This window comes from Amblyomma americanum, chromosome 11 (genome assembly GCF_052857255.1).
Source record: "Amblyomma americanum isolate KBUSLIRL-KWMA chromosome 11, ASM5285725v1, whole genome shotgun sequence".
Classification (NCBI taxonomy): Eukaryota; Metazoa; Arthropoda; class Arachnida; order Ixodida; family Ixodidae; genus Amblyomma; species Amblyomma americanum.
In genome coordinates, this window is record NC_135507.1 from 12,731,392 (window position 1) to 12,759,358 (window position 27,967).

At 47.6% G+C, this 27,967-nt stretch overlaps 1 protein-coding gene across 1 annotated transcript in view; it reads right to left on the bottom strand.

The window, feature by feature from the left end:
- Positions 1 to 503: 503 nt before the first annotated feature.
- LOC144111487 (apolipophorins-like) overlaps positions 504 to 27,967 on the bottom strand; it is a 60,550-nt gene continuing 33,086 nt past the window's right edge. Inside the window, exons 20-39 of the mRNA XM_077644798.1 lie at positions 27,638 to 27,906; positions 26,166 to 26,402; positions 23,962 to 25,310; positions 21,864 to 22,767; positions 20,011 to 20,182; positions 19,435 to 19,595; positions 18,882 to 19,050; positions 16,375 to 16,562; positions 15,433 to 15,635; positions 14,249 to 14,639; positions 13,285 to 13,573; positions 12,453 to 12,679; positions 11,845 to 12,084; positions 10,641 to 10,808; positions 8,865 to 9,012; positions 7,672 to 7,867; positions 6,680 to 6,950; positions 3,315 to 3,429; positions 2,385 to 2,725; positions 504 to 621 (exon numbers count right to left, since the gene is read on the bottom strand). Of these exons, the coding sequence (XP_077500924.1) occupies positions 601 to 621; positions 2,385 to 2,725; positions 3,315 to 3,429; positions 6,680 to 6,950; positions 7,672 to 7,867; positions 8,865 to 9,012; positions 10,641 to 10,808; positions 11,845 to 12,084; positions 12,453 to 12,679; positions 13,285 to 13,573; positions 14,249 to 14,639; positions 15,433 to 15,635; positions 16,375 to 16,562; positions 18,882 to 19,050; positions 19,435 to 19,595; positions 20,011 to 20,182; positions 21,864 to 22,767; positions 23,962 to 25,310; positions 26,166 to 26,402; positions 27,638 to 27,906 (6,059 nt within the window). The 3' untranslated portion in view covers positions 504 to 600. The remainder of the gene's footprint in view (positions 622 to 2,384; positions 2,726 to 3,314; positions 3,430 to 6,679; positions 6,951 to 7,671; positions 7,868 to 8,864; positions 9,013 to 10,640; positions 10,809 to 11,844; positions 12,085 to 12,452; positions 12,680 to 13,284; positions 13,574 to 14,248; positions 14,640 to 15,432; positions 15,636 to 16,374; positions 16,563 to 18,881; positions 19,051 to 19,434; positions 19,596 to 20,010; positions 20,183 to 21,863; positions 22,768 to 23,961; positions 25,311 to 26,165; positions 26,403 to 27,637; positions 27,907 to 27,967) is intronic.

Consider the following 27,967-nt stretch of genomic DNA (forward strand, 5'->3'; position numbering starts at 1 on the left):
TTAACCCAGCAAACGTCCTAACCTATCTCTGCATCTGTCATTTGGTCTCTGCCTAATATGTTTTGTGTTGCCCCAATAGACCACCAGTTATCTTTCCGTCGCCCTGTACAGGCCAGGCCCAGGTCATTTTCTACGTCTTTAATTCCAAAAGGATGTAATTAATTTTTGTCGCCTTTCCGTTCAAGACATTCCGTTCGGTTAACAAAAGTTCCGTTTCATGGGTTTACAATTCCGTTCAGTTAACAACAGTGTTAACAACGGTTGGCAGTTCTTAGTTAAAATCTGAGAGGCGCTTTTCGGTATTTTGAATTCTTAAGGTGACAAGCTGGTTGGGGCGGCATAATTTTGCTATGCTTAAATAAATTGATTTTCTTTATGGTAAATGATAATGTACCTCAGCATATCTCATGATACTGCCAGTGATTACACTTTAACGTTCCGCGTTTAATGTAAACGTGGGCGCGTGGGTAAGAAGGAAAAAGAATACACACAACTAGTCAACATTAAAAAACATTGCTATACACTTTATTAACTGCGAAAAAAAATGCACTTTTTGGTCATTCATCCTCAATGACCTTGAATTAAATGCGATGTGAATGTTCAGTCTTCGGCTGTGTAGAGCTGAAAAACAGAAATAAAATGTGAGTTAGCATTCACGCCACTCAAGTCGCAGCGGTGACATAGACTGTATTCTAAGTCTTTATTTTCTATTTTCTTTTCCGGAGTCATATACAGACAAGCGTTTAAACAATGTAGGTTAAACGAAGGGTGAAATCTCTGCGTACGTAAAATTAAAGACTTCCGTGGTCACTGCAAAGATAATAGTACCACCACCATCTAAGCTAAGCTTATCATTTCACAAATTATATATCTGAAGCGGTTGTTGCATCATTTCCTACCGCTAAACGATTCATTCGCCAAGATCACGAAGGTGATCTGAGGCATCGGATTTAAGTAAGGACACTGCAGCTCATTCGTGAAGGCTCTCAGTCCCTACTAGTGCTTCCTTCAGAATGGCTTTTGTTTGAATCCAAGATGCTTTTTTATTATACAAAGGAAAGCCTGGACCATCATTAACATCAGCAGCTGCTCCAAAGCAGTTAAACTGCTTTTTAATCGGTATAATTTCTGAACACTCCTCCTTTCAGTCATAAGGAGCTTCTGACAGCATATGAACACTGTGTTCACTTTGGCAAATACATAAGAGGGCCTTACTAAAGGAATGCCATCAGTAAGAACAATTGACGGCAACAGCGCTAAGGAAAATTAGGAAGTGTCATTCAAAGGGCCAGGTCTACAGCACAATTGGTCCAGAAAAACTCCCACGGCGCTCCAAGTGATAGTCTATCTCGCTCCAAAAACAGTAAATACAATTGCCAAGCTAGCTGAGACACAAATCTAGTAATTTTCGTTCTCGCGAATGACGGCTAGCCTTATAGAAAGAGTGATATTAATAGGCGTGCTGACTAGACCATGCTGTAATGTATTATATACATGCCGATAATGTCACGCTGACTTCTTTCACCCAGAGTTTCCTGTGCTGTACCCCTCCTTTCGCCTTCGTTCGCCGACGACACTTTGTGCGCGCTTTCTACCTTGTACAACACTTCGTGCCATCTGTCGACAATGCTGCGAAATGAAATACTGCGCCAAGCGGAAGCCGGGGAGGAGGAAGGTTTCTACGGAGGTCTCTGATTACGCGTCTACGCCATCTGTCAGACGCGCTACGAAGCTACGCCCCCAGGAAGCACTAGTCGCGTGCTATTACCAGTACAGCCGGCTTTGCTGTCTGTTCTTGTCCATAGCCTTTGGCACAACCCAATATAAAAAAAATGGTTTCGGGGGAAAGGAGATGGCGCAGTATCTGTCTCGCATACCGGCGGACACCTGAACTGCGCCGTTAGGAAAGAGAGGAAGGAGGGACTCAGAAGAAAGGAAGAAAGAGGTGCTGTGGTGGAGGGCTCCGGACCACCTGGGGATCTTTAATGTGCAATGACATCGCACAGCACACGGGCGCCTTTTTTTCGCATCCAACTACAAGCGGCCGCAGCGTTCGGGTTCGAACCCGGGTACTCCGGATCAGTTGCCGAGCGCTCTAACCACTCAGCCACCACGGCGGCTGCCGACATCAACTCTAAATTACCAAATTTACATGCGTAGTTTTTCGGTATACATTTTTAGAAATAACTGCGCACAAACAAGACAGCATGAAAAGGGACACACACATTGCGCCTGGGTGTGTGTCCATTTCCGTGACCTGTCTTGCGCGTGCGCAATTATTTCCAACGAAGTGTGCATCACCAACTCGCCCAAAATACTACACTTCTGAACTAAATTTTTCGGTACATCGTTTAGTTCTTCTAAAGTGAGGTGTTTGAACTCACCGCGAGCGGCACCTTAGGCTTCATGGGCCTGCAGGGCCGGCACATAACGTGTGGCCGGGCATCCGGACCGTGCGTGCACTCGCAGCGCGTGCAGTGATCGTGCCCTCCACCCATCTGGTGCACTGGCTTCAGGGCAGTGGCAACGCGCCGGGCGAACACCGTCTTCCAGTTCTTGGTATCCGAGCGCAGCATGGCCGAGCTGAAGAAGCTCCCGTGAACTTCCTGGGCGAGTGCGATGCAGATGTCCTTGGCCACGGCCACCTGTGGCCGAAGGTCAGGCTGGCCCAGAAGAAGCTTCTGGCTCACGTCCTTGCTGCCGTACACGGAGTCGGCGTCCAATCCTGTGGGATGCCGTCAGAGAAAAAGAACACGGATGACACAGCTGTCAAAACTGGGTCAAGTCGTGGTAAGGTCAGCGACAAGGTTGACTTTTGAATATTCGTGATAATAATCACCACCAGCCCAACTGCTTAATTGCAGAACAAAGGCCTCGCTCCATGACATCGAGTTAACGCTGTCTTGTGCCAGCTGCGGGCGCCCTATCCCTAAAACTTCCCAATCCCAACCGCCCACCTGACTTTGCCGCCGCCTCTACGTTTGCCGTTTCTTGGGATACACTCCGCTAATACAAAAGACAATCTGTTAAATATTCCCGAAAAATGGTAATCAACAAAGGTTCTTTAGCCAAAGACTGAATCCACTGGTCCAGTTGATGGTATATCGTGCGAAAATCCATGGTTAGCGTCGAAAGTTGAAATAATTGGTTTGAGGCATGCACAGACGAAGTACCTGTGCTAGCCCCAAAATACTGGAAAAAATACATAGCTAGTGCGTTACATTCTATTTTATATCTCTCATCCCGTAAAGCAAGCAATAGGATTTATTTCGGCGCTGACACAAAGGTGAAGAATGCTCTCCAGTTGCTCTTACCGTAGATGCCCTTGCCCTTGATGATGCTCTTGCGGACTTCGATGCGCTTGTCAGACACAAAGTGAAGCGTGATTCCGTGGTCGAGGAGCTGGGTCTGTATGTCTGAGTACGACAGCTGCAAGACAAAACATAGGCCCTTAGTCTCACATCTTGACTCACAGAGGTTGCCCGGCAACAGACACAAGTGTCAACAACTTGTTGCAGTCGATAACTGAGGCGTACAGTCTTGGTCAAAAAACTTAAGGCCGCTGTGAACGGCCGGGGAGCGGCTGCGCTCCGCTATCGCGGCGCTGCCACACCGGGGCGCGCCGCCGCTCGCTTGCGCCGAGGATAAAGAGAGCGAGGGAAGCATGTCTCTCACTCTCAAGCCTCCTCTGATAAAAGTGCTGGTGGAAAGCTAGTGCGGCGTTCGTTATGCCAGCTCGTCTCGCGGCCGCCCTGACAGGGCGCTTCGTGTGTTCTAAATTCGGTTTCCTGGGCGAAGCTACCAGCGCTTAACAGTACAAAAGTTATCCTAATCATCGTAATTTTTCATTCCAATTTTATCTTACACATTGAGAGGGGAGAGCGTTCGCATTATGCTTTTAGGTACACATTTCGAATGTGTTTCGCAGCGCGGAGAAAATAAAAGATAAAATATAAATCTGACTTCTCTGAGTGCTCCTATAGCGCTGTGCCAAGTTGCATATTGTAATGTACGGGCAATTCACTCAATGTTCTTTTAAAAAAGGACGAGAAGCAGTAATGTCTACTACAAAGACTCTCTTAATTAGGAAAGGTCCTGTGACTTCCGCCATAATTTTCAAATACGTAGACCGCACTTCTTCACTAAGGAATGACCGCACGTGTGTGTTCGACGTTGAAGTTCTTTGAATAAGCCCACATTGAGATTATGAAAACTTTTTGGAACTAGAAGACGCTTGTCTGGCCTAAGTAGCCGATTGAATTAGAGCATACCTTGGCAATTTGGAATGTGCCCACTGCTTGGCCTCTTTTCATGTCTTAGTGCATGCTGCCTCATTGTCGTTAGGGCTCACTTTCAAGCACACATGACGCTAGCGTAAGTTCATCGCTCATCAATTAGACACCACGCGTACGACTCGTTTGAATCGTGCAAATTAGCCCACGGCCATGAGATTATAACCTACTCATACTGCCTTCTCCTAACGAGTGCTGCCCATGCCCATGTCTTATTGATGCAGCCACTGCAAAAATTTCGTGATGTTCTTCACAAGAAAGCGCATCAAAGTAGACGAGCAGAATACAAAAAATAAAAACGCAAAAAATTGATCCCCCAGCCCCCACCCCACTATTTCCATTTCATGCCTTATCCCGTTTTATGAGCTGTCACGGCTGCTCAGATAGCACCTCGTCCAGGCCACCACATGGATGGATGGATGGATGGATGGATACGGCTGAACCCTTTACATCGGGCGGTGGCTCAAGCCACCTAGCCATGTCTTGTGAAATTTTACTCCTGTCTTGCTTTTAGCCACCAATCAGATAACCTTCGCTTGGTTACTTCTAACCTCTTAAAATCCACTTTCCCTTCACTATCCCTAAACCCCAATACCATTTAGTCCCACGAAGCGCCCTGTCACGGCGGCCGCGAGACGAGCTGGCACAACGAAAGCCGCACTAGCTTTTCGCGAGCGCTGTTATCGAAGAAGGCTTGAGAGTGAGAGACATGCTTCTCTCGCCCTCTTCATCCTCGGCGCAAGCGAGCGACAGCGCGCGCTGGTGATGGCAGCGCCGCGATAGCGGAGCGCTGCCGCTCCCCGGCCGTTCACAGCTGCCTTAAGTTTTTTGACCAAGTCTGTACCTGTCATATCCTGATTTAACACTTCGAGGGCTAAAATGTGTGCATGTATCAAGCTTATGGCGCAAGTTCCGCCTAAAAAAGAATCTGAAAGAACTTGGATCGCATTCTATAACCATCCATTACTAATTTCTCAATTCATCTGGGGTGACGTCAGCGTGACGGCAGCATCAGACGAAAGCAAGCAGCGGCCGGTCACAGCAGTCACAAGGTAGTGGATGCCCCCATCTACGATAGCCTCCTCCACTCGCTGCGTGCATCGGCTCACCACTGGGGAGGCTACGTCGCCAATGAGCCAATGGTCCGGTCGGTTCATACGGACGCTTGAAAGCGGAGCCTATTGATCCGAAATGGATAATCGATCCTTACAGAATACGGCCTCTGGTCTCTACTTTCCCGAGGCAACTACAAAAATGAGTTCCAATTTATCTTAGCAGTCTGCGCCATCACTACAACTCGAAGCTAAAGATATCGGACGCGCCTAGGTAACTGAAAAGCTATGGCCAATGTCAGGGGACCAAATGGATCCGGAATGGCAATCGATCCTTACAGAATACCGCCTCTGGTCTCTGCTTTCCCGAGGCAACATCAAGAATGAGTTCCAATTGATCTTATCAGTCTGCGCCATCACTACAACTCGAAGCTAAAGATATCGGACGCGCCTAGGTAACTGAAAAGCTATGGCCAATGTCAGGGGACCAAATGGATCCGGAATGGCAATCGATCCTTACAGAATACCGCCTCTGGTCTCTGCTTTCCCGAGGCAACTACAAGAATGAGTTCCAATTTATCTTATCAGTCTGCGCCATCACTACAACTCGAAGCTAAAGATATCGGACGCGCCTAGGTAACTGAAAAGCTATGGCCAATGTCAGGGGACCAAATGGATCCGGAATGGTAATCGATCCTTACAGAATACCGCCTCTGGTCTCTGCTTTCCCGAGGCAACTACAAGAATGAGTTCCAATTTATCTTATCAGTCTGCGCCATCACTAAAACTCGAAGCTAAAGATATCGGACGCGCCAAGGTAACTGAAAAGCTATGGCCAATGTCAGGGGACCAAATGGATCCGGAATAGTAATCGATCCTTACAGAATACCGCCTCTGGTCGCTGCTTTCCCGAGGCAATTACTACAAGAATGAGTTCCAATTTATCTTATCAGTCTGCGTTATCCCTACAACTCGAAGCTAAAGATATCGGATGCGCCTAGGTAACTGAAAAGCTATGGCCAATGTCAGGGGACCAAATGGATCCGAAATGGTAATCGATCCTTACATGATACCGCCTCTGGTCCTTAGTTTCCCGAGTCAACTACAAAAATAAGTTCCCGCTTATCTTATCAGTATACGCCATCGCTGCAGCTCGAAGCTGAATATTTCGGAAGAAGGCCATGTCCAACGCTTAGCAACTTCATCAAGCCATGCAGCTGGCGGGGCCATTGCTGGACGTGAACAAAATATATCTTCCCGAAATGCACGCTTTCGATTCAAGAGCTGCACTGCATTAGCCAGCGGTTGCAGGAGGAACAATGTTCGGCCCCTCACCTCGCTCTCTTCTTCCTTGCAGTCGGCACAGGCGACAACAATGATGGCCTTGGCCACGTTGGGCCGGAAAGGCAGCACCGACGCGTAGCGGATGGCGTCGAACACGTCCTTCTTCACTTCGCGGCCCTCGGGGTTTGCCGGAGTATCGAGGCGCATCTTTTGAGTTGCCAGCGGCAGGCTGTGCGACTCGAAGAAGATGTTGCCGCGAGCGGTGCGCACGTGCGGCATGCTGTTGTATCCGCTGCCGTGGCCGAATCCGACCAGGGCGAACCTGCAATGCATGGCACAGGGGGCGGACGTGTCAGCTCTATTAGGCGCAGCTCCGTGACGAAGCTGAAGCACTTTTACGTGTTTTAATGCGAATGCATTAAATGTCCCATTAGCACAAAAGACGGAATTCGCATGACGCAGCATGCCGATGCACGACGCCGCAACACATGTAAGCGAAGATACGTAGTCATGAACGCTGAAACGTAACATAACTCGTAATGATAGTCATTCTGCAGCATAGCATGATTCAGCACAAGTAGCGTGAGGTAAGACTATAGAGTTTGCATGAAGTATGCGTAGTCATGACACGTAGTCACAGTAATGACTAATGACTCGTAATCGCAGTAATGAGTAATGACTCGTAATATTCTGCAATGAAGCATGACTCAGCACTTTACAACTAGCATAGAGGTATAGAGGTAAAAATTATGCATAGTCATGATTCATGACCCATATTCATTCTGCAATATTACATGACTAAGCACTTTAATGCTTTCTCAATGTGACATGTAAGCAGTCTCTGCCGAATTTTTCTGCGGTTGCATTAGAATTTTCTTTAATGTCAATAGAAAGCGCAATTATGAATGTTGACTGAGTAATGTCCAAGATCGTACACTGTGAAGAGCTCAATGGTGTGGGTTGAGCGTGCCCTGTATAAAAAGCCTACAAGAGCGCCTACAAAGCGAGTAGAAATGGTGGGAGTCAGCAGCTAATGAGCGCACCGGTTGTTGCTGAATCCCGCGCTGACTAGCTCCTTGTCGACGAGTCTGATGGTGCTGTCCAGCTCGCGGACCACGTCCGCGTGGCACGCATCCTCCTCTACGACCAGCACGATGTCCATGCTTATGGGCCGGGTGAGAATCCCGTTGCGGTACTCGCCAGGCATGAGAGTCACGCCTCCGGGCACAGCGCACGTGTCTGCAGAAATATGGAGCCAGGAATGGTTAAAAGCTTGTGGCACCAAACAACTTCATGCGCGCTTATTTTGAAGCGAAAGCTTCACTACGCTAGGTTTTCAAGAGGGCCGCGTCAGTGCAGTCACGTGACAGGTGTCACTTGGTGCCACGTGGCAGGTCATGTGACCTACTGACGCCACCACAATCAGCCCACCGTGGCAGGTGGCAACTGCCCCATCGGACTGTGGATAACCTTCCTACCGTGGCAGGTGGAGATTAAATTGATGACTGGCCAAGAGGCCACGTGATCTTTTAACTTCACCTGCTGATTGAGCCATGTGATATTAGTCGCGGAAATACTTTGTTTATTTATGGTTTGGCCGATGTGACCCTCAAGGTCCAACTTTATACAAACTCGGTGAGCCGGTTTGACCTCGTGAAGGAGGATTTTCGCACTAAAAGGGGCAAATTGAAATTTTTGATCATGCTATGCGCGCGAAAGCAACAAAAAGGTGTTGATCTCGGTGCAACAGCTATTCACACCTCATCGGTTTTTCTACGACAGCCTGCGCCTTGCTTAGATTCGTTGTTGCCTGATAACAATAGAACAACCGTGAGCTTTGAGCCATCCGAAATAATCAGGTTCACAGGCTAATGCACAAAGTTTCTAGACGTCCAGGGAAACTTATGTTTAGCTCTTATTTTGACCGAAAGTACGCAAACTCTGTCGAGAAAGAATAATTTAACTGCGCTGGCACATAGCTGGGCAGGTAAGTAGGCACTTCACTGTTCACTTTTAATGCCTTTAACGTTCATTAGATTATTGTAGGGTAACATCCCATTATTGAAGACGAATACTGAGCAATGAATAAAACTGAGACGTAACTGACTTTAAAAGCACTGCCGCTAATGACCCTAGAACAATCAATACTGAATTCGTCGTGGCAAGGGTTTGCAGTATATAGCACTACGTTAGTTTACGCTGTCACCCTTTAATACGAGTAGCGTCAGGCACTCACTGCATTCAGGTGGGAGCCTTGCGGTGATGGCGTACTTCTTCAGCTGCATCAGGTAAGCCATGGAGACGTTGCAGATGGCCTGGCGTGGCTCAATTCCTGGCATTGCCATGTGACGTAGACAGAGGTCGAAGTACGGCTCGGGTTGCTCCTGCGATATGAATGGCGAATGTAGCACGACTAAGCTACCTGGCGGAGGAACTTTTGCGCGCAAAAAGCAACTCATGAGATGTGAATCATGCCGTGTTGGAACAGTCAAGTTTAATTTTGACCATCTGGAGACAGTTAGCATGCATTGAGACCACAATACAAGGGCATCCCTGCACTTCGTCTCATCGAAACCCCGACATTAATTACCTTTAGCACACCTGGTAGTGTTTTAACGGTACCGGTTTTGTTTTTCAGCAGCGCAGGGGACAAAGGACGAGACAAGTGCACAGACCCAGCGCCGTGTCAGTGGACTTGTCTCGTCCTGTGTCCCCTGCCCTGCATAAAAACAATGTCACACCAACTTGCCCGAGCTTCTGCAGTGTCAGCACCGGAACCGGTGTGCCAGGAGCCCGCCCACCACCACACCGCATGCGCTGACTGGTCCCGATGCGGCAGGCGCGCACGCAGCTGATGGGTGTCTGGCGTCATCTGGCGCTGTCAAGGCGATTTGCGCATGCGTATAGTCTGTGCGCGGGCTCCCGCTAATCCCGTACCGGTAACGGTAACACGGTACTCCGTATACTAAAGGTTTCTATTACATTCTGCATATTAGAGACGATCCGCAATCGTGACCGCTGCCGCGAGGCACCGCTCCGCATGCGTAGAACACCCTGAGTGCGCCAGATGGAGCCACGTGCCCGCCATCTGCGTGCGCGCCGGCCGCGTCGGAACCAATCAGCGTTTACTCAGTGGTGCCCGCGGAAGCGGATCGCGTATGACACTATGCTACAACTCTGAATGACCTGATGTTGTTCTGGCTCTATATTGATGTCACAGCCACTGAGTCACCGCAGCGGGTACCGATAAAGATATACCGTGTACTTCCCTCTAGCACAAAATACCTCGCGCAGTTTGGAAGCGCGCAAAGTGACAACTACGGCGAGGTCCCCCTCTGCACCTCAACCTACTATCTGTCACTTTCGAATCATCAACAGCCAGGAAGAGGTAAGAATTGACGAGAACATTGCTACCTTGCCCCTGTTGCTGTGGCCACATTCATGGAAATTTTACTCCCATCCGACCACCAAAACATTTAGGCACAAACAATTGAGCTTTTAAAATAATTTTCCTCGGCCCCCAGTAGACCATTCTTCAAATTTGCTGTATACCCTCGCTGGAATTCTTCGACGGGATGGAGTGCAGGGATAGTGACAACAACAGTGCGCATAAAAAAAGTGAAATGTGCGTCCTGTCTTGTCTAAACAATCTTAAAAGAAATTTTACAGTGTTCTGCAGGTATGTAACTAGGCAGCCATCAGAAATAATTTCTGCTGTGGCCGCACTTCGGCGAATGAGAACTGGGACATTATAATGTTTGGAAGCATTAGATCAATTCTGGCAACCGGTGAATATAGGCAGAGGTTTTGATTTGCGTTTAATCTGAGGCTGGATGAACGCAGTTTTTAACACTTGTTTTAGTCACAGATGACCTAACACTAACAGACAGGGTTCATTCTTACAAATTAGCCCTTTGTCGAAATACCATTATACGCCGTGTTATCACACATTCTTTTTCAGGCAGGATAAGCGAGTGAGCGTCCAGTTATGACAGACAGTGCGCAAACGTACCTGCCAGAACCCTTCGGCGAGCGGAGAGTCGTCGTCCTTGAAGTAGGTCTCGCACATCTTGTATCCTTCGCTGTCGACGGCCGCTTGTTCGCTCAGCACCTTAACCGGGGCCTTGCAACCACGGCTCGCCTCCCACTTCTTCATGAACTGCGCCACGTTGCTGGTTACCTGCAGGGCACGAGCCAAGGCTTAGTCAGCGGGTTTCCAACACCAGGACAAACTACGTTTCAAAACCCACTACGAACTGTGCGTAGGATAAGCACTTCGCTAAAAGGCTGTTGACCAAGAACTCTTTATCACTGTTTGAAATAATTCTTTTCGGAATTAGCAACTAAGAAACAAAATTTTAATTAAATCAACGATGGAGCAGTAACGAGTTGATTACTGCATTAACAAGCGAGCAAACGATCAAATGTTAACGAAATGAACTAGTCTTGCTGAGCACTCGGGTTCTCTGGGCTCATCAACGTATGCATGTTCCTCTAATGACCTCAATAATGATAGTCTGGGTGTTCCCAACGGCATTTCTGTGCAGGTAAATAGACTGGTTAAAAACCGCATTACTAAATACGCGAATAAGTAAAGAATACGCAAGAAGCATTACTGATAAATATAGGCATTATGAGGGAACCCTTTGTTCAGCGCCTTTTCCCTGTAGGTTTTAATTCTTTAGGAGTGTTCATCATAATCTAGCGTTGCGGTTACCACTATACAGTGGTGCCTTCCCTGCCTCCAACGACTTCTGTCTTTTGTGTACTCTGCTGCACGCCTCCCTTGTACATATCGGGGCTTTTTTTCTCCTGTACCCTGAATTGTAAGTATTTGCATTCTGGGTGGGTTCATGTAGCATGTTATTCCTCTATCTCTGTTTTGTGTGCCTTGTCTTTTCTGTTCTTGCTGTAGCGGGTATCTTCACCTAGTGTCTTATTGCCTCTTTCTTCCTGCCTCCCTTATCTCCTTTTTCCTTCCTCTTCCTTTTATGGCAGTTAGGGGTAATGCCTCCTCTGGAGGCTATAGGGGCAGACTGTTCGTTTTCTCTTTTCCATTTTCTGGTTTCATACTCAAGCTTTCAACAGAAATTTTATAATACTGATGTAGTGAGCAAGTTAGTAGGAACTGTAACAATTCAATAGGTAAGCTCAGTAAATAAATGAATAAACTAATGAACGAATGTAAGCGACTGAAGTGAGGTGCGTCAGCTTGCCTGTCCTCTGGGCTTCATGAGGTCGTCTCCTGGCTCGTTGTTGTAGGTGCCCAGCAGGCCGGCGGTGTTGCCGAAGTACCACCCGTTGATCTTCACGGTGCACACGTCGTAGTACAGGTGGCACGAGACGCGCAGCGCCTTCTCGTCCTCCACGGTGATGACGTCGTCGACGCGGCGAGCAATGACCTCGCCTTCTTCCAGGATCAGCGGGAGATCCACGGCCTGGCCGTTCAGGAACACCTAGAAGAGAAGGAGGGGCCATTCGTCTTGCACCGCAAAAGAATCGAACAAGAATCGAAAAGCGCCAGCAGGTGCAATGCCTCCTGCATTTTAATGCAAGCAGGGTCAGCTGGATTTAGCTTATCATCTTAAGCAGGAGCAGTTCACCTATGTCCACAGATCCGAGTTCACTGATTCCAAGTCAGCCCTCCCCAGTGCCAGCCCCTGCCACTTTATCCCCGCAAACTTCCTTATCCCATCTGCCCATTCCAATATATGCACGTTTAATGTATGCACTCAATACCTTAGCAGTAACAAGTTGAGTCAAACTGAGAGGCGATGTATGAAATGTATTTTTCTTGATGGGATAATAGCAAAGCGGAACTCACAGAGCCATCGTCAGGGAAGATCTCAATGTAGCTCTGTCCGAGCTGGACGATCATGGACTTGGCTACTCGGCCTGGGACGCGGGAATTCTCCGGGTAGTACTTGAGCAGGACGGTGAAGTTTCCGTCGACGAAGTCCCTGGCCAGCAGGTAGGTGCAGTCGCCGGTGGCCGAGTACATTGTGCCGTCGAAGGTGATAAAGTGCTGGTGTCCAATGATCATGGCCTCACCTGGAACAAGGAAACGAGGGAACATGAGAGGATTCACAACTCGTGAAATTACTTAACAGGCAAAGAATGCCTATATCGACTTACAAAAAAGCAACTTAAAATCTCTGATGTTCCAGAGCTTTTGAGATATATGATCTACGCTGTATTCTAGAAGAAAAAAGTGAAAACATGAAAACAACAAGGAAGAAAACACATAATCAGTACATAATCACTGATTAATTAGCTATATCAAAATTCATACAGAATGCTCAACACGATGGCATCATCATAACCCTAAATAAGCCCACTGCAGGGCAAAGGCCACTCCCATGTCTCTCCAATTAACCCTCTCAATTTTCAGCTGCCGCCATCGTATCCCCGCAAACTTCTTAATCTCATCCACCGAACTAATTTTCTGCCACCACCTGCTATGCTCCTCTTCTTTTGGAATCCAGTCTGCTACCCTTAAGGATCATCGGTTATCTTGCTTTCGAGTTACATGCCCAGCCCAAACCCATTTCTTGCTCTTGATTTCAACTAGGGTGTCATTAACGCGACCACGAGATATTTCAAGTAAATCTTGCCATCTTATTCCTAATTTTCCAGACTCTATCAGCGCTACTCACCGTCGAAAGGCGGCATCCACTTTCGCTGGAACATGGAGGTGAGATAGCCGAACATGTCGGGCTCGAGGTCCATGCCCTCCTTGGGCCTGCTGTCGTCGTCATCCTCGGCTAGCCATTCGTGCCAGTTCTGTCGGATCGAGTCCAGATCGGTCGGGAGGTTGAAGTCCACGATGTACTTGCCGTTCTTGCGGTCTGCCTCGCGCACCACGGCCAAGTCGCTAGTCTTGTAGCTGCTCTGAAGGCTCGCCTTGAGGTTCTTCCAGAAATCGTAGTTGCCTTCGTACTTGCCCTGCTCGTTCACAGATTGGAAAAGGAAGAGAGAAAAATATTGTCGCGGTTTGTTGAGGCATTCAGAATTACGTAACAAGAGGGACTGGAGCAAGAGGCGGGAGAAGCAGTTGTTGTTGCTCAGTTGAATTGGCGTATACCCACGGTGGGAGATTGGCCAGGGTTTGTTGCAGGCCCAACCATAAGATGGGCTACCTACGTTCAATTCAACCAGCACTGCACTCATGGCTCGTAGTAAAACTGAAAGCAATTCTGACGTTTTAATAATGGGATTTGGAGGAAAAGACGTAATTTTGAGCAGAAAAAAACTCAATTTTTGTGAGTCATTGAAGGAGTCTCGCACGAGCAAGTGACCGGATCCATTTTCTCATCGTTTACGATTTGCCCAGAACAGGCACCAGCAAGTCGAGTTAGCACAGATGACAATAAGATAAAGGACGTGTTACAAGCAATAATGGAAAGGACAATAAAGGACGTGCTAGAATCTATCAACGTAGCTCAATATCTTCTCTCGTATCCGTGCCCCTTGATATATGTAACATCTAAGGAGGCATTGCCGGCCTGACATTTATGCTGACATTAAACCTCCTTTCAAAGACCATCACTACACTTCGTTGATTGCAGCTCAAAACATTCCCTTTGCTCCGCAAACGTCACGCAACGGACATTAGCTCACCGGTTCGTAAAGTTCAGCGATCATCGATTCCATTGCCTTGTAGTCTGGGTTCTCCATGATGGCGTCCATCCCGTCGCTGATCGACCTCCGCACGCGGTACATCATCTCGCGGAACTTGTCCGTCACGTAGTCGGTCGCTTCGTCCATCTTCTTGACGATCTGCTTCACTAGCGGTGCGTTCCACATCTCGTCGAACATGCTGGACAAGTACCGTCCCAGCTCGTCCCAATTCTCCGAAACATCTCGGCGGCGCCTCCTTTGTCCGCCTCCAAAGGACGCGACGGACTGCGCCGACTGCGCCAACGTACCGATCAGGTTCTTGATGGCTTCGGCCAATTCCCTCATGACTTCGTCAATGCGCCGTTGCCAGTGGGCCAGCAGTTCTCCGAACCTGGTGCGAGCCAAAGATGTAAGAAGACAGTTACTGCCTGGGCCGGTTCTAACCACTTATGTGCGTAGGTATTAAGAACCTTCGCAACGAGCTGACTATGCTAGCGAGTCAACCAACACGAGTTGATGTTTGTTAAGCTTAAATTGAAAAAAAAAAGCGAACTTGGTAAGCTCGAGCAGTGGGCAGAACAAACGACTGCTGCTCTTTTCAGGGTACTAGAGCCGATAAACACTGCTTAAACACTGCTCTCCCTCAGCTCATTGCGCGGAAGGGACGGCTAGAGGTTTGCTTACTGAACTTCTCTCGCGCGAAGACTCATCAATAACGTTTATATAGTAGTTTTTCCTCCTACTCCAGCCACGAAGGAAGCATTCTAAGAGTCCAGAAGCTGGACAGCATTAATTTATTTTTTTTAATGCACACACACACCTCTCTCCCTCTTCTAAGCTTCGCATGTTTTGCGAGAATTTTTACAGCGTCCCAGCGCTGTAACATGTGAGCCCAGTTTAGAGAGCCCCCACATGGTCGAAATTATTCCGGAGCCTTCCACTACAGCCCCTAATCCTCTGAGCCTCCTTTCGCTCTTTCCGTTGTTCCTTGCCTCACGCCATTGTTCATGAGTCCATCGAGAGCGAGGTAGCTACCGTGTCTTTTGTTTCTTGACAGAACATTTGCGTTATGCACGCCCATGGTTTCCTAACACTGTCATCACCAGTTCAGCAAACATACAGAATAAACGTTTGCCGCTAGCTACGCGGCACATTGCATTTTTCCGTACACGAATAGCACTTACGGACTCTCGTAGAGGATTTCACTGAGGGCAATCACTGCTTCGCCCATGATCTCGCCGAATTCGTCCAGCAGCATGTTAAGGAAGGGACTGGCGAAGTTCTTATCCATGAAGGCGTAGGAATCGAAAAACATGTTCTGAATGTCTATGAGGAGGGCGCCGACGTCGATTTCGGCGAGCTTCTCGATGTTCTGGTCCAACATCGCCTGGGCATAGAAAGAGTGGAGAGTGTTACAATCCAAGGGAATGAATAGCAGCCTCATTGCATTGAGCAGAGTTTTTTTCTTTTTGGTACTCTCCACTTGACACCCATTTATCCCCGGAGACTGGATGCCGTAATACTTTATAAGATGGTTCCGCGCAGTGCATTGTCGGTTAAATAAGAGCTCCTAAAAAATTACATCAAGGTCTAGGAAGAAAAATTTATGAAGATTGCAAAATTAAGAGATAAGACTTGCATGAGCAGAAACGGTTCCCGTGTTACGTGCCGTCTAGCGTGACTTGACGGTTATCACATCCGTTCCGGCTGAAACGGACCGAGAAATTTTTCCTAGCGTGGCGGTCACTTAGTCTGCAACAAAATTAACATGACAGTGCAGGATAAAGGAATCATTCCACTAGCTAAGCTAATTAACTTGTTGCATCATTCTTGCGAAGGGAAGCTATCTTAGAGCAGTTCAGTCTGAGTAGGCTAAGCTTGAAGTAATCGCCTTCAAATCGCGTCAGACTGTAGAGCTGCATGATGTCGCAAGCGGATCTCTATACGCAAGCTTTTCAAATAAGAAACTTAGCCATAAACGGCGCGTGTATTCACGCGTTTACAGCCAAACCCTGAAACTTATTCGCAACGAGCACACTTTCTGCATCGCCAAAAGAACTGCAGACCATTTTCGCGCGCAGCCATTATCTGTTGTCTGCGGTACTGTTCAAACCTCGTTGTAGTACCTGGATGGCCCTGATCTTCTCCGGTGGGAAGTAGACCTTGCTTCGGTAGGCCCTGTCGCCGCGTTTCTCGAAACCGTAGCTGAAGTCGGTGATCTTGTTGTTGCCCTCGTAGTGGCTCACTTCAACCTTGAGCGCCGCGTTGCGGGTGCTGTTGGAAGCGGACAATTCCAAGCTCCTGGACACCTTGCCTGCGGGAGAACAGCAAAAAGATGAGCGGCGATGGAAAGCGCAGCCGCAGAATGGCTGGCGATAAGCGGCACATGCCCATGCCCAAGACGAGCTAGACGTCTCTTGGACATCGCATTCAACATACCATATACCCACAAGTGGAACGAATAGCGCTCAACGAATGCTTTCGGCATGCACCGAAAACATACCACAGTTATGCCAGCAAAACTTGCCGCTGTTGGCCCACTCAGCCGCTTTTACAGCTAGAGCTGTTATTGGTACCCTACCGCGGGTGTTCGTGTAACTGGCGTAGCTGCTGGCGTGTTGCTGGCGTAGCGGTTGCAGAAATCCGCAAGCCAAGGCAAGCCATGACAAGAAAGCAAAGTATAGAAAAAAGGAGGGAAAGCAGAAGAGAGAAGAAAAAGGAAGAAGGAAAGAACCAGCAGAGAAGAAGACAGACGCCAAGCCAAGCGAAGAGAGAGAAGAGAAAAAGAATTGAAAGATGAACAGAGAAGGAAGAAACTAAGAGGTAGAAAATGGAATGACGTCACGGCTCTCGCTGAATATATTATATAACTCGTAGTCCAGTCTAGTCCGTCGCTTTTTCCCAACCATCATCGTGACCTTCAGTCAAGACCCCCGCTGGTCCCTAAATAACCAAGCCCTAACTGAGCAGCAGCCTCCCTATTCTCCAAAACTTGCGTCCATTTCGTCAATCCGCTTGATCTTCACCACCTTCGACCCGTTTTCCTTCCATTGATGGTCCCTCCTTAGCTCTTATGCGCCACCTGTGTTTTCTACAGACCAGCACGTAGGATAGCATACTGGGCGTCACCTAGTTAATCTCCCTGCCTTTTCGTTCATCACTCTCTCTGTCTCTCTCTACTGAGCACCAAAAGTTATTTTTTCTAATATATCAGACTATATACCCTAAGCGCTATTCCTGTGTTTTTTTTTCAAGGGACTTAAGTGACAACTTCAGCAGGCTTTCGTTCTTAAAACAGTCCAGAAGACGGGACTTTCGTGACTGTGCTAACGTTTTCTCGGCAGCAAAAGAAGCTTTAATTAGTTAAAAATCGGGATAAACTCAATATGATGATGTCAATGCCAGTATATTTTTATGTTTTAATTTTCTGCGCTCCGCCTTTGTTATCTATTCCTGTTCTTGCCATCTTCAAAGTGGAACAAATATGCTCTAGAACTAGCATTGCAAAATACACCCAAAAATTTTACTCGCACCGACACCATCGCAGTGCACTTGCGGAAGCGCATGGCCGCCAGTGGCTACACCTGTCCTTCAGTTCCCGTTGCTGAAGCGAAAGCTTCACTACGCTATGTAAAGCCGCTCTTCGCGTGGCACTAAATTTGACCTTCTTTGACCATGAACATAGGAGAAACCACGTTACAGCTATGTCGTCATTCCGCCGCCGCCGAAACCGAACGCTCGCCTGTTTCTACAGGCCGTCGGCATTCATTGTGTTCGTTGGCATTGACAACGTTCCAGACTCCGATGATATTGAGGAAAGGAAGGGAGCATAACTGGCTCCCTGGGTCAGTGGACGCCTCAATCGCCCTTTGAGGTACGTGGTGGTGTTGAGAGAGAGAGATAGAGAGAGAGATGTGGGCTGCATGCATTAGCGCTGAAAACGTGGCAGACACGCGGCACTGCAGCAATAGGTCGCAGGATTCACTGGGTGACCAACCTCTCTCGATCAACCATTGATTTAACCGCCACCTGCCAGAGTGTCAAGGTGGGCGCGTTGCCTATCCAGTGTGCACTCAACGTTACAGTCGCTAAGCCGCGTCTACTTGCCCGATACACCACAGCTTTCGCTCTATAACCAGGTTCAGCAGTAGTTACACTGTAGCTAATTTTTTTTCCTGCTTTATAAGGGCTCCATTTCCTGTGAAGATAGCCTCGTTGTAATTAAAAAGTCAAGTGCATCAGCGTTGGCCAACTTCAAATTTGTCCTCACTGTCCCATTTAAACACAAATAGGTACATACCACCCGGACGGCGGCTGGCCTACCACACATTGCACAGTCACTACCCCTGCCTCTGAACCTGGCATTGGACACCTTTATCACACCGTGTAGTGTGTTACCGTTACCGGTACCGGAGTACCGAAAGCACACCCACCGCCAAAACGCACGTGCTGATTGGTCCCGATGCGCCAGGCGCGCGCGCAGCTGGCGGCTACCTGGCGCCATCTGGCGCCGTCAAGGCGATTTGCGCATGCGTATTGGCTGCGCGCGGGCTCCCGATACTCCTGTACCGGTAATGGTAACACGGTACAGGGCATACTAATGGTGTCTATTGTGATACATGGCCGTGCCTACCTTCGCTGTCGAAAGTGAGGCCCTCGAAGCGGTATTTCCTGAGATTGTAGATGATTCGTCCACGGAACTGGTCCCTCTCGCCTTGCACCATAACGTCTACCGTTTCGTCGCCGTTGGCGGCCCGCTGAGCCTGACCGGAGGCGGTCCACTTGCCCAGGAAGGAGTCGTACTGTGGCGACAAGTCGCAATGAAAATCAAAGTTGAAGTCATTACATACAGGCAAGAAGCTTTAAACATTACCCTATTACAGTGGGGATTGGAAGTGAAATTTACGACTGGATCAACCACAGGACAAACAAATGGCACAGTAATTACAATTCCAAGATAAAAATTTATTTACACCACGGGAGCCGTCCATTTTCGGCAGCCAAAACGGAGGTATTTCTGCCGAGCTGTTTTAAAAACGCTTTTTCTTTCTAATCCAAAGGCTCCGTTCAAGTCAGCGTTCTCGTGTTCCGTGGTTGTGCCAGCTGGCAACGTTGATACCTTTGAGGAAACTAGCTCGATTCCGAGACAATCATGAGATAATTTAAGTTTACCAATCGATGCTTACATCGAGTTGTGCGACTCCATTGCGGCCAATGAAGAAAGTGACGTGTCCTCGCTTGGGTCCCAACCTCGGGGTGGTCCAGGACCAGTAGTAGCCAGCGAAGACGGGTCGTTCGGGAGTCATGGTGTGGTACATAGTCATGCTGGCGTCGAACAGGTTGCGATCTGAGCGAAGACAACATGACCGAAAACGTTACATCTTTCCCCTTTTGTCCCAAAACCCCACTGCTGAGGGTACAGAGACCCCGCCGCTAAGGGGCACAAAAAGTGTGTCACAGTACAGAAACACCTAAACAGGTCAAAGCTGCGCTTAGCAAGTTGTGCGAGAGAAGACCTTTACCTACAATTAATGTTCGCCTCTGGCCAATGACTTCAGTGCTGTTCATTTTCAGAAACACAACTCCTTGAAATCAATTGCATAAGCCAAATAAATTGAGCTGTACAACGCGGAATAATGAAAGCTATTATTACTTCAGAAACTGCATCTTCGGAGTAGCACTGCAATTTAAACGACAAAATAACGTCTAGATTGCGCACGCACGCAACGTAAGAATGACGGCTGCGACGTCAGTATTTTTACCTTCGTGGTGAATGTGAATGTGGAGCGACCTATTGGTAGCGGTAATGTCGTTGAGCTTCTCGGCAAGGTTGAAGTAGATTCGGTTCATGGCGTCACCAGGTTGCAGCTGGGCGGACACCAGGAGGGGAGTGGATTCCATGTCCGTCTGAATCCTGGCATTAAAGACGATGTCCTGCGTGCAAATTTAAAACAAAATAAAAATCAGGGGTATCACTGCTCAGTACATCACGAACACGCTTCAAACTTTCACGTGTTTCAAGAAGCCTTTCTTTCTGAGGCACGCATTTGGCAGGTTTTCACAAGAAAAGCTTTAATTATATGTTCAACTACTGTCTCCTGCCACAGACGCTTCTCTGTCATGAACAGCTTGAGCATGCGCACTCTATGCAGCCGGTGTTCAAAAAAAAGCGTCTGACATCAGATAAGAGCCCACAATCAAGCACATTTTGTTCAGCGACATGGTTGTGACATGCTTACTAAGGAAATCACTTTTCTCGATAAGAATATACATATATTTATTTAGAGAAATAGGTTTTGTGGTCTCAAAAATTGAGCAAAAAACTTAATTACCAACCTGTATATTTCAGAAATAAGGCTATACACCACCATGGTACTCTTTTTGTCTTTCCCAATCCTAATACTTCTGCCATATGCAAGAAATTTGTGAAGTGGCACTAAAAAGTAAAAGCTTTGAGGCTCTTTTCAGCTAGCAGGGAAGTTCTCTACAGACCAGATCGACTATTTATCAGTGCGTAATAAGTTTAGGCAGACTAATTATCAGTCCAGATAGACAGCCTAGGCACACCAGTTATATATTAGCACGGCATTTAATCGGCCTTTTGCGCTCGGCCCCGAAGTTACATAACACCGCACCTTTCTTCACATTATACGACAGATACTTATTTTGGCTCTGTACAAACACCGAGATGAGAACTTTAATAGTTAGTTGTTGGGCTAGTTGATATTCTTTATTTAACACATCTACATGCATATTGACTGAAAGCAAACGGTAGGCCCTTTTCAATCTTGTGTTTTTGTTCTTTCTACCAAAGCACTTGTGCCCTCTAAGCCTCTTCCATAATTCGATGGCCTCCAGGGGAAAGCTGAATAAACTAGACTGCCTCTTGGACTCGTATTTTCACTACTTCCTGATTTTCACTTGCTTTGACAACTTTTCACTAATAAAAGAGTTCTTAAATCTCGTGCACATTTCTCTAGGAATTAATTTTCTTCCGAGTTCAAAAGCAGCAATTCCATTGTCTATGCATAAATCAGGTTTGATTTTTTTCTTTTGTAACAATAGCGGCTTAACAGACTTTTTTGTCCATTTCGTATCATTGGTTAATACCGGAAACCGTTTTCCTCTTCAGCAAACCATGCTTTTAGACTATAAAAAGACAGAACAAAGACAGATGACCCCTACGATAAATTCTTGTTTAAATTGTGCTTTTCTGTAGTTGCATTTTATTAAGCAGGATTTATATTGTCTGCACTGCGCTGCAGTCCACGTTTTTTTGTGTGCGGTTATTTTTGTTGTACGTATTTATATTTGGCTTTAATTATCTGTTAATTTGCTTTATTATTATCACATGAAATGTTCCACTAAGTAAATTCGCATTTTTTCTAGTTTATAAATCCCTGTTTATGCTGTTGCTTCTTTGTAACTAGTTTACTATTAATCTATCTAGAATCCCTTTACAGTCTCCTGACTTCAGGACCCACGCTTGTATACTAATGTCTATGTGCTCGTCCCGCTTGTACCCAATACATCCTTATTTGATTTATTTTAGAAGCTCAAAGCGAACACGACCTGGTTCATCGCTTTTCACTCTCTATCTGTTAGAGCCACCCACCTTCGAGAACGTCGGGTGTCTGAGCGCAGCCATGGCCTCCCAGCCGTTCTGGATTCTGTTCTGCCTGTACGACAACTCGAGGGCACGATCTGGCATCATGACGGCGTTCAGGAGGATCTTCATCGAGAAGTCCATGGAGTTGGGCGTCTCCGCGAAGTTGTTATGGATGTCGATCTCGCGCCTCAGGTAGATAATCTTGAGAAGCGAGTTGTACGCGTGCTCTCCCTCAGCCCTGCTCTTCAGCTCGTAGCCGAGCCTGTTCTCGTCCAGCGACCAGATCAGTTTGCTCTTGACAGTGTCCTTGGACATGTAGTGGAGGTAGTCGAAGCCGATCTTGACGTTAGGCCTCGGCTCGATGGTGACGATGAGCTTCTGGTCATTGTCGGTCCAATCGTTGTTCTCGATGGTCAATACCTCGAAGTCTTGAGGCCTCCTCAGCGGCTGGTACTTGAACTTGGTGACGCGCATGTCGCCTCGTTTCTCGGTCTCGATCTCACACTTAAGCTCCGGCTCAGTTCCACCAATGGTGATCGAGTAGATGCGGTGCTCCGGCTCGGGATGTTTCCTCTCGACTAAAATGTACGCGCTGCTCTCGAGCATGGCTCCAGAGAGGTCAAGCCTGCCCGTGAACTCGCGAGGCTGGTTGGTGAGGGTCACGGAGGTGGCAAGCATTTCTTCACCTTCCTTGACGAACTTAAGCTGGAAGGCACCATTCAGAGGTGAGCTCAAGCGGCTCATGATGGTGGCTTCCAGGTCGGGGGTTGCGACGGCCTTGAGCGACATGCGGCCGTCGAAGTTGTACGGGGACAGCATGCGGACGTTGCCTGTGAGGTCGAAGGGCGTGCGGTCGTTGAATTCGATTGTGATCTGTCCTTCCGTAATCTCGTTGTTGTTGTTGTTGAACCTGAAATATTTTGTTTAAACCTTAATTGGCGTCACTGTTGACAAGGTGTCGACAAGCACAGGTCTAAGGAATGAGTAAGGCGTAAAGGAAAAAAACACTCGAAGCCCTAACCAGCAACTTAACCTCCAATTTACGTTCTTTAATTTTAATTCAAAACAAGACCGCATGATAATTATGAAACAAGAGATACTGGCTTTACGACGCCTAGACGTGCAGACAATCTATCCAATACAGTATTCGGGGGTGCCATTTTATTCAATAAAACACTACCTAAAACAAACTAATATTCACTATATTCAATATTCAAGAATAAATCACTAATATTCAAAAATATGCTTCAATAAGGCACCCGCCTGGCAACGTAAACTAACTTCAAAAGCGGTGTACTGCACCTGTTATACAGTTCTCATAAAAAAAATCTATACTGAATAAAATTACACGCTCTCTATAATAGGGCCGAACTTTTGACACCTGGGTCTTTGAGGTAAAATAAGAAAGTGTGACAGAAAATGCACTATATGCGTCCCCACTGTATGTGCTAAATTACCTCACAATAGCTAAGGTACAACAAAAAGTATGCTACACATGGGGAAAATGTAATGAAAATCTACTCTAGTCCACTCTAGTTACTGAGAGCAATGCGGCGAGCTATGGAAAAGATTAATGGTAGGTCAAACGTTAAGACAGGAAAACAGGAGAGTGCGTCAAGGAACAAACGCGGGTTAATTGCTGAAATCAAGAAGAAATAGGCATGGGCAGAGATTGTAATCCGAGGACAAGATGATCGAAGCGCCCTTAAGGTTAACGGAGTAGATTCTAAGAGAAGGCAAGCATAGTCAGAGGCTGCAGAAAATTAGGTGGGTGCATAAGATCAGGAAGTTTGCTGAGGTAAGTTGGTGGCAGCTAGTGTAGGACAGGATTAATTGGAGAGGTATGGAAAGACTTTTGTCCTGCAGTGGGGGTACTTAGGCTGGTGATGATGATGGCGACATCCTCAGAGACCTCACTATCTCTTCTTGCAAACTGCACCATTCACAAAGAGCTATGCGTTAGTGTAAAAGAATTAAAAAAACATGACTTTATTTGCCTTGTAGAGCGACACCAACTCCGAAACTGTCTTCTAGCTTGCACAGCATATTGCAATATAAGCTTAGCTGATGTATTGTTGCGATAACAAAAAGTGGAGGGACGTACCTGATAGTAAGCTTTCCGTTGCGGGCGTTCTCGTGCGGTGTTTGCATGGCGAGTGTAGCCAGGAACGAGTTGCTTCCCCTAAGCTCGTGATTGTAAGTAAATCGGTAAAGTTTGTTCGTCGAAGAGATGGCCTCGATGATTACGTTCGTCACCGCGGGAGAGTAGTCGCCCGTAATCCTGAACTCCTGCGTCGCGTAGCGCGGGAACGGAGTGCGGATCTTGACGTTAGTGTCGATTCGGTTTCCTCCCGACGAATCGGTAAATTCTAGGCGGTAGATTTCGTTTGCGGCGTGGTCGTACTGAATCTTGAAAGAGACGGGCCTTTCGAAGCTGCGCTGGATGTTCAAGCGCTTGCCGTTCAGTTCGGGGTAGACTGACGTGACGGCGATGTCGAACTGCTGGACGGCATGGTCCTCGTCGCGGTTGTACTCGATCCTGATCTGATCGGCTCCGTTCAAGGTGTAACCGAACATGACGTTGGCCGAAGTCTCGCCGCGGGTGTACGACAAGGCGACAGTCCTTGGAGGGAGGCCTGTACCGCCGATGCCAAACTCGATGGAGTGGGGACCGCGAATGATATCCTCGGTGTAAATACCGTTAGCGGTAATGCTCATGTCCGTACTCCTCTGGTAAGTTGCGCTGTACCGGTACCCAGGTCGCCCGTCCGTTGCGGTTCTGACTACGGTAGACGTGAAGCGAAGCTTGCGGTTGACGTCTCTGTCTGCGTCCCACAGGAGCTCAGCGTGAATCTCTATGGAGTTCTGAAGACTTCCTTTAATCTGCATTGTCGTGACAATGGAGTTTACCATCACCGCGTGAGGTCTCAACTCGGCTGTGTAGATAACGCTGTGGGTTTTGATCGCCTTGGAGAGCTTGGTCTGGAAGAGAGGCGAGTCGAAGCGGAACTCCTTGAGCTTAGGGGTGTTCTGGATGGAGACCATCAAGTAGTTCTCGCCATTCACTTCGGTCGACGAGGATGCGTCCAGGGCTCCTCGGGTGATCCTGATCTTGGTCCTGTGGACGGCTGGTGTCCTCATTCCAGGATAGCTGATCTTGTACTCGACGTCGTGTACGCTGCTTCCCGGTCCCTGACGACTCATGATGACGTATTCTGTCGCGATGCTCTTGCCCTCACGGCCCCACTCGAGATTGGTACGCCCCACGTACTGGTTCGGGTTGCGCTCTTCCAGCTGGTCCGAGTAGAGGAAGCGGAAGTGACGCGTCTCGACCCGCGCGTTCAGGAACATTCGTAGAGGAGAGCGGGACTCGAGGTTGTGGTTCATCTCGACTTGCATCACCCTTTCGCCGTGGCTCTGGATTTCGCCGTTGAAAGTTCCCTTAGATGTGTCCTAGGAAAGTAGACATTAAGAACACAGACCGAGGGGATTGAGACCACAAAGTACAAACCAAAAAGATTCGCAAAATGTCTGGTGCGTGCCCCCATATTCGTTTCTGTTATCATTTATGAACCCCTCGTTTTTCAGTAAAAACAATACTTTACGAATACACCTAAAATAACAATGCACAATGGAGACGCAGCGCTCTAGAATTAGCTTCTTTTTGAGAGGAAAAATGATGTAGTGGCAGCTACTAGTTTCCAAGGAGAGCATTGCGTTGCAATTTTTCGCCCACTAGTTTTTGTTTTTTATCAAGACCTCTTTTCAGGCGTGAACATATAAGCCGAAAAATGACCACGTGATTATCCGTATATAGTGCGCGCCTCGCCGCGCTCGCCTCAGTTGGAGTCAATGCATACGTCTCCAAAGCATTCGCTCGTCCCATAAGGTATAACTGAGTGACTCAGTGCCGCCGGGTGCCCAACGTTGACACAATGCGCACAAGCTTTACCTGGCTTGGTGCTCGGCTTAATCAGGGTGAAATGCTTGGGAAGGGGTCTTTGACCCCACCTTGAGCAAACGAAGATACCGTGTGCCATGGCGCTCTTTGGCTGCAGATGCCCTTTTACCATAAAAATCTAATATCATCAAGTATAACTGCGTTAAACCCAAGCCATTTTTGTTACTCTACTATACTAGTGCTTTGATCAGCTCTGAGCAGTTAATCTCAACGCTCAGTCTAACCCAATTACGTTATGGCCCCAATTATACCATCGGAGTTCAAACAGTGCCCCATGTCGACTCTGGCATGGCAGGTGGTATAATCAAAGAGCTCGCAACTCTACCAAACTGTCCACTTCTGCTTACCTGCACGTCCAGCATGGCGTTAAAAAATACGTTGAAGTCAATGTCCCAGACAGGGGCGAAGATCACGAGCCGGCCCTCGCTGCTCCCCTTGCTGCCTTCGCCGTATTCACCGTTCTTCTTGGAGATAGCCAGGACGTGAATGTGTCGCTGGTCATCAGAAAGGTTCTCGCCCCACCAGAGTTTCACATCATGCTCGTTGTGCTGTGCTCCAGGAGCCCTCTGCACGTCGGCGGTCACCTGTTCGAAAATGAGAAACGGCATGAAACATCTACGGACTGCCTTCCCAGTAAAAAAACACGAGAGAATGGCAACACATTTTTGGTAACGTTCGTGGTCATGAACTTGTAGTAACAACAGAATTTTGTGTAGTTACTACCGAAAAGTCCTACAGAAGTACAGAAAATTACTACACAAAAAACGGCGGTAGAATACAAAAATACTACAGAACAAAAATCTGCCGTTACGACAAAATCACAAAGCGTTTTGTCATATTTCTCACACGATTCCGCCGTTTTCTCAACTGATTTCAGCCCGACAAGTGAACCGAACCAGCAATGGTAAAACTTCTAGCACCGAAGCCTCTGCAGTCTGGCAGAATCAGCAAACACAAAAACTTTCCCGCTTTATCAAATTCGGTTCACTCGCGGAGGCAGTCCGCGAGATAAGCTACCAAGAAATTGTCTTTCTTATTTTGCCTCCATTAAGCTGTCCTGTATAGATGGCGACGGTACAGGATAGTTCTTATAGGGCGGACATTATCTAAACTCGGAGGTCACCTGACCATGGATGGCGAGAAGAAAAACGGGACTTCCTAGTAGTTTTGGCCAACTTCAAGGGGCATATGCATACAACCTATGCCTAAACACAAAAAGAAAAATTATTTCCCACGGCTGCATAGTGCAAAAATTCTGCTCCTAATCTAAGTTGAGTGGTTCTTCTTCACACGAGACGCGGCTTCTGATCATGAGGTTAGACAATTCGCTGCAAAAGCCAACTGAGATTTATAAACCTATTTTTCTTTTTTTGTTGTTTTTCAGGATATTATGTGTTTTATATATTTGCAATGCCACGAGTGCAGTATCTCACGTATTTTTGTACATGTAGTTTGAATGTCCGCCATTTCTTTAGTGAATATCTTGTATTTGTACCTTTCACTAGCCGAGATGGCTATGGGTCCAATCAAGTTTTAATGTATTGGTTTCACAAAGTAAAATGATGGTGACGATGATGAAAGCGTCAGAACGTTACTCCAATGTGCACCCCAAGGTGTTTAAATGCCAGCTTTATGCTCAACAGCTCCCCCGAGTTACCAGGACAGTTGCTTGGTAAAGCCTTTCTGCACACTATGAATTTCTAGCTGCACTTTCACGCATAATAGCTCAAAATTACGCTTAACTGACCACCCACATTTACAAGGCAGCTGCTTCACAATGCCGTTCTCAATGCTGGCTAATGCATTCATAGTGACGTACCTTCCAATTGTACTCGGGGTACTGGCTGTTCTGCATCTCGGCGTTCATGGTGCCCTTGGCGATGTGCTGGGTACTGAGGTTCTGCACCTTGGAGTTGAATTGGGCGGTGTGCCTCCTCTGCCCCTGCCACTGGTACTCGAGCGTCGCGGTCGTCACTGAGATACGCTCCTGCGGCTTGGTCGACTGTGCGGTGAAGGAAACATCCAGCGATGGCAGTCTCGCCGTCGTGTCGATCCGCATCCTCTTGCTCTCGTCTATTTCGATGGTGGCTGCGTGTCAAGAGATAAAGAAGGCAATCAACTATTTGAAAAAGTAGACCGACGAAGAGCG